The sequence below is a fragment of the Lactuca virosa genome, chromosome 5 (assembly GCF_052849685.1).
Source record: "Lactuca virosa cultivar CGN04683 chromosome 5, Lactuca_virosa_CGN04683_v6, whole genome shotgun sequence".
Taxonomy (NCBI): domain Eukaryota; kingdom Viridiplantae; phylum Streptophyta; class Magnoliopsida; order Asterales; family Asteraceae; genus Lactuca; species Lactuca virosa.
In genome coordinates this window covers 44,188,726-44,198,678 of record NC_136430.1, presented here as the reverse complement: position 1 = coordinate 44,198,678, position 9,953 = coordinate 44,188,726, and the positions used below count along the sequence as shown (strand labels likewise).

General features: G+C 34.2%; 1 protein-coding gene across 2 annotated transcripts; it reads left to right on the top strand.

Moving 5' to 3' along the window:
* Positions 1 to 4,954: 4,954 nt before the first annotated feature.
* On the top strand, positions 4,955 to 8,421 carry LOC145115910 (Peptidase C78, ubiquitin fold modifier-specific peptidase 1/ 2). 2 transcript variants are annotated; one of them, XM_079052267.1, is made up of 13 exons: positions 4,955 to 5,211; positions 5,372 to 5,713; positions 5,789 to 6,018; positions 6,110 to 6,197; positions 6,308 to 6,477; positions 6,570 to 6,660; positions 6,777 to 6,902; positions 7,085 to 7,132; positions 7,219 to 7,295; positions 7,423 to 7,511; positions 7,598 to 7,709; positions 7,777 to 7,879; positions 7,973 to 8,421. In XM_079052267.1, the coding sequence occupies exons 1-13, from the start codon at positions 5,013 to 5,015 to the stop codon at positions 8,200 to 8,202; spliced, it is 1,905 nt and encodes a 634-aa protein (XP_078908393.1). In that variant the 5' UTR covers positions 4,955 to 5,012; the 3' UTR covers positions 8,203 to 8,421. The 2 variants fall into 2 exon arrangements, with proteins under 2 accessions (XP_078908393.1, XP_078908392.1); XM_079052266.1 differs by having other exon boundaries at positions 5,783 to 6,018.
* The last annotated feature ends 1,532 nt before the right edge of the window (positions 8,422 to 9,953 follow it).

Sequence of the window (9,953 nt, the reverse complement as noted above, 5' to 3'; positions counted from 1 at the left end):
TTGAAACTATTTCAAGACTCTTCAAATTTGTAACTTATGAGTTTTAATGGTTCATAAAGTTGAAGACTCTTCATTTTATGAAACCTACTATTCTTTAATGACAACTTTTAAAGAAGTGACTTTTGGTTATCCATAACTTGAGGACAAGTTATGAACACCATCATAAGCATTAAGATCATGAATTAATCTAGCATGTAAGTTACACACAATTCCTATGATCTTCTAAAACTCATAAGAACAAATATTCATATCAAGCAATTTCAAGAAATCACATATAAAACTTGAAAATTGATAATAGTCATTTGAAATGGGTTAACATAATCATTACCACTTTTAAAAACAGATTTTACAAGTCCAAAACAGTTTGGGATAATGATTCTAGCCCATTTCCAGCAACAAAACTCGGAAAACTGCCCAGCACGCACCTACTCGTCGAGTGCATGATCCTACTCGACGAGTAGGATGAATTTTTTCTTGGACTCGTCGAGTTTTCCCCTTGCACTCGGCGAGTCCAGTCGAACAGTGAACAGTTTTTCGATTTTTTCAAGCAGTATGCATCAAATATACAGAAAACAATCCTATGCTCTGATACCACTGATGGGTTTTGAGCATTCTAACACTCCTATGGTGTACATGCAACCCTATAAACCTTGAATCTATGTTTTCTCTAATATACATGCAAATTTGTTTTTCAAGGTTTACTTCCTAACAAGCATGGCATGGGGAATATGTAATATAAAAACTAGTATAAGTACATACCTTTCTTGTTGCTTGGATTCCTTGAAGACTTTGTGAGCCTAGCACCCCAAATGTTGTGCCTCAAATGCTTCACACAACACCACAAGACTTGGAATAACTTGAGAGAATGTCACTAACACTCAAAATCGGTTATGCCCTCTTAGAATCAACTAGTGACCGATTTTGCTAGCTATAGGGTTCCTTTTATAGTGTTGTCACAATTAGGGTTTACACATGAATGCCCTTAATCGTCATGACTCTTGATTTCTAATGATCCATGGGTTTGTAACTCCCATATCCATGGAGCTCCAAATCACAATAAACCATGGATCATGAATCCACCATAAAAGATTAGATGATTGTCATAATCAACCCTATGTATTTAATTAGTCTCATTTTGATCACCAAATTAATTCTAAATTAATACTTGATCAATACTAATTAAATAATACTATTATTAATATATTAGAACTTATAATATATTAATAATCACAAGTGTCATTTCTCTCATTTAGTCTATCCAAGTATTGCAATGCCATGCAACCCAAATGGACCATGCCAGGTCGGGTCAAGTACATACCAAATAAAGTTATGGACTTAGACACTATATCCAACAGAAAACCCTTTTTGTAATTAACATGAATCTTTTATAAAATGATATCTTTTACTTCATGATTCATAAATTCGTTATCCTTAGTTTTGAAAACTACTTTTGCAAGTTGGTTTCTTAACCCATTTAGTAAAACTGATTTCCATATTCGAAGTATATTTAAAATATATTTATCTTAGACAGAATAATATATTTTGAGCACAAGATTGCTTGTGCTATTGCTTGTATTCCCCCTGAAAACATGAAAATCTCGGAAAAGCGTAGGGGTATGAACTCACCTCGAGTGGATGGCTTGAATGAAAGGTCGGTATGAGATGCTGAGTATCTAATGAAACCTCGAACACAACTAGATCCTATTCAACATGTAATAACACATATAGGAGTCAAATGAAGGTATTTCACTACTAGATATGATACGAAACCACTCTAGGGACTTGGAACCACTTGCACTAAGTGTTGGAACCTTATGGTATGGAGTGAGGGAGGTGTATGGCCACCCAATGTGTGTGTGCGGCCATGGGTGTGCGGCCCATGAGGTGTGCGGCCGTACACTCATGATGGTAGGTGTCTTTGAGGTGTTTTCAAGGTTCACACTAGCATCCATGAAGTGTTCTAGGTCCATGCTTAGTTGTGGTGCAAGTTTGAGGTCAATAAGGGCCATGGAAGTGGGTTTGCGGTCCTAGGGTGTGTGTGCGGCCGTACACCCTTCATGTTTATGCCCAAAAGGTCGACTTTAAGATGCAATAAGGCTAGGGTGATGTCCAACTTGAAGATGGGGGTCAAACTCTCACTTTAGAGGGTCTTTTAGGAGTGTGCGGCCATCTTATGGGGGTGTGCGGCCGCACTCTCTTCTAAACATGAAGAACATGACGAATATTGCAGTCTCAAGGCTTAGATAGAGTGGTCTTTCAAGGATATCAAGTTAGAGGATGAATTACTCACGTTCTTGAAGCTTTGGAGGGTTCACGGTTGAAGAACTTGAGAGAGAAGAAGTAGTGTGCGGCCAAGGAGTGAAAGGAATGAAAGGAAAGGGGTCTACCCTTTATATAGGGGTGTGTGGGTGTGGTACTGAGGGGTGTGTACGGTCGTACACCCATGTGTGTGGCCGCACACTCCTCCAAAAGGGGTGTATGGCCTGATTCTGTCACTATACGACTTGCTGACTCATTCCTAATCTCGACCTTGGTTGTACTCAAGCTTAGAACGCTTAAATGAACCCTTAAACAGTGCTAGAAGTTAACAGAAACGAGTTTAACATTGATTAAATTGACTAGATGTACAAGGTAGATGTTTCGGGTTGTCACACCTTCAAAAGGTAAATTCGAATCTTTCTTCTTTATTCTATCCCAAATAAAGTTACCTTTCTGCCCCTAAACCTTAAACTCATACTTAACATTAAAAAAATCATCCAACAATATCAATATCCTTTAGTTATGATTTGAATTTAAAGTTATATATTTTGTAATTCAACCATCATATTAGGATATTAATTTATATTCAAACACTAAAAAAATATTTCTTTATTCATATTATACCCTTATCCTCCATTTTTCATTCGGTATTACCATATATTTATCTTAACAAATTATTTGAGTTCTATATCAAGATTGCAATCCCTGTAATTCAGTCAACAATTTAAGATATTACATATAATCAAAAATAGTAACCAAGTTGAGATATCAAACAAACAGAAATAGTAGCAACTCACAATTTGATCCATGTTTAAATTAAATTACTGATTTAGCCGTCTGATGAACATTGTACATACTAAATTAATGATTTACCCTTCAGATAAAAAATGGAAGTATCATGTTAAACGAATACACAAAAGAATGATTACCATGAACACGAAAATGGGTAGGGGTGTATTTGTCATTCCATCAAAGTACTTTGTTATAATGTGTTTTAACCGGTTTCCATCAAAGTACATTATTATTTTTTCCAGATTAAAGGTACGTAATATATTTTCCTATTTATTTGAAGTTTTAGAAAAGTAGTTAACTGATTTCATGTAATTTGTGACAAAGAAAATCGAAATATATGAATACATATATTTGATACAGGAACAAAAAAATAATCGAAAAAAATATAAAAAGCAAAAGAAGGTACTGACCATCTAGTATACAACATCGAAGGTTTGAAGTAAAGAATGATGATGGTAGTTATAAGCAATAATAATGATGTTGTAGGAGAATGTTTGAAAAAAGACAACGATTGAAAATAAGGCCTGTTTGATATGCATCTGACCGAGTCAGGTCAGACATTTTTGTCTAACTCGGTCAGACGAAAGGTGTTTGATAAACAAAATCTTGGCATCTGACTCGGAAAGCAAGGTCTGACCGAGAAAGAAGTTGGGAGACGGCTAACTGAGAAAGAAAGCAAGGCTTTCCAATAGTACCATTGGCTTGGATAAAAATTCGCAGCTAAGGAAGGTTACGAGAATAGAACTTGGGTCTCCATTGTAGAAGCAATGGTGTTTACCAGCAAGTTGAAGGGCTTTTTGTGTTCAATCAAACAACATGATTTCTTACTCAGTCAAAATTTCTTACTCAGTCAAAATTTCTTACTTAGACAGACATTTCTCAATCAGCACTTTCTCAGTCGGCAACTATCAAACGGGGCCTAAGTGTGAGCCGTAGATTCAATGATGAATCGTATATGTATGTGATAATTTGAATCTGATTTTTTGGTATTAATGGTTTCCTAATAAAAATAGATTTTATATTAATGGTTTACTAATATAAACGAATTTATATTAATGATTGATATTTAATGTCTTAATTAAAATGATTTTTAGTAATATGGTTTTAAAATTGACCGTATTAAAACATTTATAACCGGAAATTCAATATTTAAAATATGGGAAACTTTTATTGAAATTAAATACATTCAATTTCAACGGATGTAAGTTAATTTTGTTTGACAATTGGAAAACTTTTATTGGAATTAAATACATTCCATCTGGGGACGATGATGTTAGCAATTTGATCTAAGGGTGGAAAACACAAGATCGAAATACAACTATGACCCAAATTGTTTAAGATAATGTCATAAGGGTTCTGTTTTAATATATATTAAAACCTTTATAACCGGAAATTAAAGATTTAAAATATGGGAAGTTTTTATTGAAGTTAAATACATTTAATTTTAACGGATGTAAGTTAATTTTGTCTGATAATTGGAAAGTTTTTATTGGAATTAAATACATTTCATTTGAGGAAGATGATGTCAGCAATTTGATTTAAGAGTGAAAAACATAAGATTGAAATACAACAAAAGCCCATATTGTTTAACATGATGTCACATTTCATTTGGGGAAGATGATGTCAGCAATTTAATCTAAGAGTGAAAAACATAAGATTGAAATACAACAAGAGCCCATATTGTTTAACGCGATGTCACAAAGTTTCTGTTTTAATATATACTATTAGATATTAGAGATTAGAGATAGAGATTAGAGATTAGAGATATGAATGCGTAATATAACTATGGCTAGAAGAGTAGTAGATAACGATAATATTTTGTTAAACGAAAATAAAAATTAATTATTTTTTAATAACATTGGTTTACTGTGAGGTTGATAAAACCCTAATATAAATGAATAGACAGGACGCAAAGTCCACATAGTCAAATTCCTGCAGAAACTGTTGTTCTCTATATCGCCATGGCCGATGATTCAAACGAGAACAAAACCACTATACGGATTCTATGTCGCAAACTTCTGCTGATCACAAAATCCGAATCAGGAATACAATGGCTGATTGGTTCCCCGTTTCTTCCTACGTTCACCATCGTCTCAACCTTCAGATGCATCAACACCCTTACTTCCGATCCCCTATCCCCGGATTTTTCCAAAGAATCAGGTAAAACCCTAGCTTCACCGCCAATTTGATAAATTCCAACTCTATACACGGAAATATCATTGATAGATATAATGGAACGTCAATTACTATCATAAGAATCACACACTTCTCCCTCATATCCGTAATTCAAATTGATTTTTGTTGGAATATTCGTGTGTAGATGATATGCGGGCATTGTTACCAAGGGGATTCGAGGTAATCGGATCTCTGATTGTTAGTACCAGCAACCCAAATGTGGAAGGGTCTGCCCGGGATGCTATAGATGCCTCAGGTAAAATGAGGAAGGCCCTTTCACAGTTGGAGAATCGTAGTTTAGTTGGAGCTGTAGTGGATCCAAGCTCTGGAGACATTCGGTTTTTTGTATCGAACTCTGTAGTTGAACCGGTAACTTCCATTGTGTTTGAAGATCATCCGGAGAAGTATGTTTGGGAGAGAGGTTGTATACTGCACTGTGAACTTCCAATCAAGTTGCCAGTGTATTATTCTGTAAAGGATCCAAAAGGTACGCCATTTTCTTATGCATGTTTGTTTTTAGAAAAGCAACATGAAATATTCTCAAATTTTCATTCAGATGCAGAAAACATGCTAAAGCGTGCAACTGAGGCTGTTGCAGCCAAATTTAGAGACCCTAAAACTACATACGTGCTAGAAACAGTCGATGAATCCATGACTGAAGCATTACAGCCTATAATTATTCAGAACAGGGATTATGATCTTGAGGATACCTCTCAAAAATCTAATACAAAGTCTTTATTGTGCTCACACTTTTGTTTTGAAGATAGGAAACACAAATCTCCTTCAGTGGAGGTAATTTCATATCAAATACAGTTATTTGCTTTCACATATTTTTTCAATTTAATTTCTTGATTTTCATCTTTGTGATAGTTTCTTTACTTAGAATGCAGATAAAATCCAAGTAAGCTTGTTTCTTGCTACATCAGGACCCTCTGTAAAACCTCCTGCCCCTTGTGCTGAATATATTCCAGGTATTGATTGGATTTTTTTATTATTTTTTATATCAGCCATCAGGACAGAATACAGAGTTTATTATCTTTGCTTCATTAGTAAAGTGTTAAGTTTCTTTTGGGAGTTGTAGGTGAAGCCAAGCTTCTGGTTGTTGAGTATAAAGTAAAAGTTATCTGTTATGCAACAAAGGATCTTCTTCTGATGGATGCAATTTCAAAATTAATTATTCCTGGGTTAGTTGACCAGTTACATACTATGAAGAACATGACCTTACCCAATCTATTATCTCAGCACCCAAAGGTTAAAAAATGACCTTTAAAATATTATTTTTTTTCATTTTTTAAAACTTTTCCTGCTTTCTTACTTATTGCAAACTTGATTGCTTTATATAGCTACATCCACATCACTTCATTCCTCCAGGATTCCTGCATCCAATAACTGCCATTTATGATTCACTTTATGGCGAAACAGAAATGAAGCAAGGTAGAGAAAATATTTGCTTGATGATTAATGATTTAAAAGGTTTTTGTTTTTTTTAATACATAAAATGGAGGTGGGTTTGTTTGTATAAACTTGACATATGGCCTTTTTCTCTTCAGTTGAAATCAGAAAATGTCTTCATATGAGGCTGGGATTACCTTTAGATCGTCCTCTTTTGAGAATTGCAAGTGCCATTGACTTGTTGACTGCAAAAGAAGGTGCAAGTGGCAACATCTTGCGGAAAGGTATACATATATATATATATATATATATATATATATATATATATATATATATCCTATGTGATAATATTCTTTTTTAAGTCAAAAAGAAACACTTAATGTGGAAAGCCTCATGTCCTTATTAAGTTTGTTAGGTTAAAAAGAAACAACATCTGGACCTTGCTAACATATTGTTGCTAAATCAGGAACTCCTCTGCTTAAGGATGTGCACATTGGGATCCCAAGTAGTGGAGGTAAGTAGTTTCACAAACCCTTATGGATGTGGGGTTTTGAAAGTTAGGGGTAATTAGGTAATTTTACATATAATGCTATGTTGCAGTTCATGGTGGAGTTGTATCTCTGGTTCAAGGCTCTTATGAGTACTATCATTACCTTCAAGATGGCTTTGATGACTCGGTGAATTACTTCTTTTAAACCAACCATTCAGATTTGGAGAATAATTTACAAGCTTTTGTCAGAAAAGCAAAAAAAAAAAAAAAGAATCTCTTTTTCTAATCATTTTTTTTTTAAATTAGTATACCAGGGGTGGGGTTGTGCTTATCGCTCTTTACAGACCATAGTTTCATGGTTTAAAATCCAACAATACACAGCTATTCATGTTCCTTCACACCGGTATGTATTACTTGTATCTTTTTAACCAAAGCTGAAATAATCATATTCTATTTAAGTTATTAATATAAGAAAAGCTTTGTTTTCAGTGAAATACAAGAGTCACTTGTGGAAATTGGAGATAAAGACGCTTCATTTATCGGGTCACGTGACTGGATTGGTGCCATTGAACTAAGCTTTGTTTTGGACAAATTACTCGGTGTAAGTTATAACTGATTTAGCCACTCTGCTATTTTCGGTAGTGATTAAATTATTATATTTTTAACAGGTAAGCTGCAAGGTCATAAATGTCAGATCTGGAGACGAATTACCCGAAAAATGTAGAGAACTAGCTATGCATTTTGAGACCCAAGGAACACCCATCATGATAGGTGAGTCAAGAAATACTAGCAACATACTTTGTGTATTATAACATTTCATTTGTTTCTTTGTGAAAATTACAACATGGCATTCGTATGTGCCAGGTGGCGGGGTTCTTGCGTATACCCTTTTGGGAGTGGATTATAATGAAGCAAGTGGAGATTGTGCATTTTTGATACTTGATCCTCATTACACGGGAAGTGATGATATAAAGAAAATAGTGAATGGTGGCTGGTGTGGATGGAAGAAAGCGGTTGACAGCAAGGGCAAACATTTCTTCTTGCACAATAAGTTCTACAATCTCTTGCTACCACAAAGGCCAAACATGGTATGAATTATTATTGATTAGGCCATATTCCAAAAATACCCCTCTTTTTTCTTTGCTTTGTTTCTCCAGAAAAGGCTTGTTTTAGTCATTTCCTGTTAGAAAGTGTATGTTGTTTTCAGCCCGTGGGTTATATTTGTATGGGTGTTGTTGTTTGAGTAAGAAAGACGAAAATGCCCCTCCTGAAATGAAGAATTATGAATATGTTGCATTTTTGTTTTTGTTTAATATGTATGACCCCTGTTGCAAAATGAAAAGGTTTTGATGGAAATAAAAAGAAAAAAGAGAATAAGACCAACATGGAGTTATAAAGTGGATATGCATAAGATAAAGATCAGCATCAGATGGTGTGTCTCTATCGCTTCGTAATTGATATGACTAATAAATTAAAAACCGCCTTCTAAAATCAAGGACAGGGGACGCTGAAAGTGATATAAAGATCTCTAGTCTATGCACTTTTTGTTTTGTGAGTTTCTTTCTCTTTAATTAATGTATTTATATCATATTCCTCATATAGCCCTGTTATTAAATACTTTAAAAAATGATCCTCCATTTGCTTTTTAAACCATCCAGCTTTTAGTTGTATTCAAAAAGGAAACAAATTGTTTTTGTATTTTAAATTATACCATTAGTCCCTCTTTATACTTAAATCGGTTTTTAACCTAACCTTGCTTCCATTGCGGCGACAAACTTTTAGAAGTCTTCCAACCTATTGTCACATCAATTTCATATCAGTTTTTTTCTTTTATATTTATTTCATCTTTCTAAACTTACAACACATGAAAATAATATTTTTTCCAATCTATTCAACCCGTTCAATTAAAAATATATTAAACAATATAGGGTATAAGTTCTTAAGCCTGTGGAGAGAGAGAGAGAGATGAAATTAGGTTCTTCAACCCGTTGAAGAGAGGGAATCAATGGTACCGGAGGGGCATTCATCATGCAAGTACCCCGGTACCTCCAACTCAAAAACAAAAAAAGTGCATTACTCCGTGCATCCTAAGAGTTCTCACAATGTGTAGCTTAATGGAGGAGTTAAATGATATAAAATATCTAGTTATTATTCGGTATATTAAGCTCAACTATAATAAGATGACACCATGGATTCTAAAGTGATTTTCAAGGGTTTGACAAACTAGTGTTTTGTTTTCCAACTGCATGACAATTCTTATATCGTTTATATGAATATAAAGAGCAACCTAACAAAATGGTGCAATATTCACCAACGGTATTTTCATATTTGTATATTCTCAGAGTAAATTACAAATTTTGTCTCTGTAGTTATGTAGGGTTTTTTTTTTTCATTTCATTTGTATATTTATTTGTCTCTAAAACTTTTAATTGTTACAATCATCATCATCATTCATCGCTAAGACCTTAGAAAAAAAACAAATTTACCCTTATTTCTTTATTATTATTATTATTATTGGTTTTTACATGGATACACCCACTTATAGTCATCTCCCCTTTTACCTTCTTGTTGCTCCATCCTTCCTACCGTTTCTTTGGTTTCTTCTTTATGTTGCTTCATTGTAATCTTAAATTTTTCCACATACGTCTTGATTTCTTTCTTATGTTGTGTTATTGCGTGCTTGAGTCCTCCGAGCATTATTTCTTCTTGTCGTGAGAGCATTGATTCCATCATGGTTTTGAAAACATCAAGTGCACATTCTCATCTTTTCTGTCATATTCATCATAACTACTAGCGTGTCGTTTGTAAATTGTTCCTCTGCCTAGACCTTACTACCTCATGTATT

Coding starts and splice junctions, on each gene's coding strand:
- LOC145115910 (XM_079052266.1), top strand. CDS start 5,013: ATGGCCGATGATTCAAACGAGAACAAAACCACTATACGGATTCTATGT. Junction 6,198..6,307: donor TTGTGCTGAATATATTCCAG/GTATTGATTGGA, acceptor TGGGAGTTGTAG/GTGAAGCCAAGCTTCTGGTT. Junction 6,661..6,776: donor CGAAACAGAAATGAAGCAAG/GTAGAGAAAATA, acceptor TTTTCTCTTCAG/TTGAAATCAGAAAATGTCTT.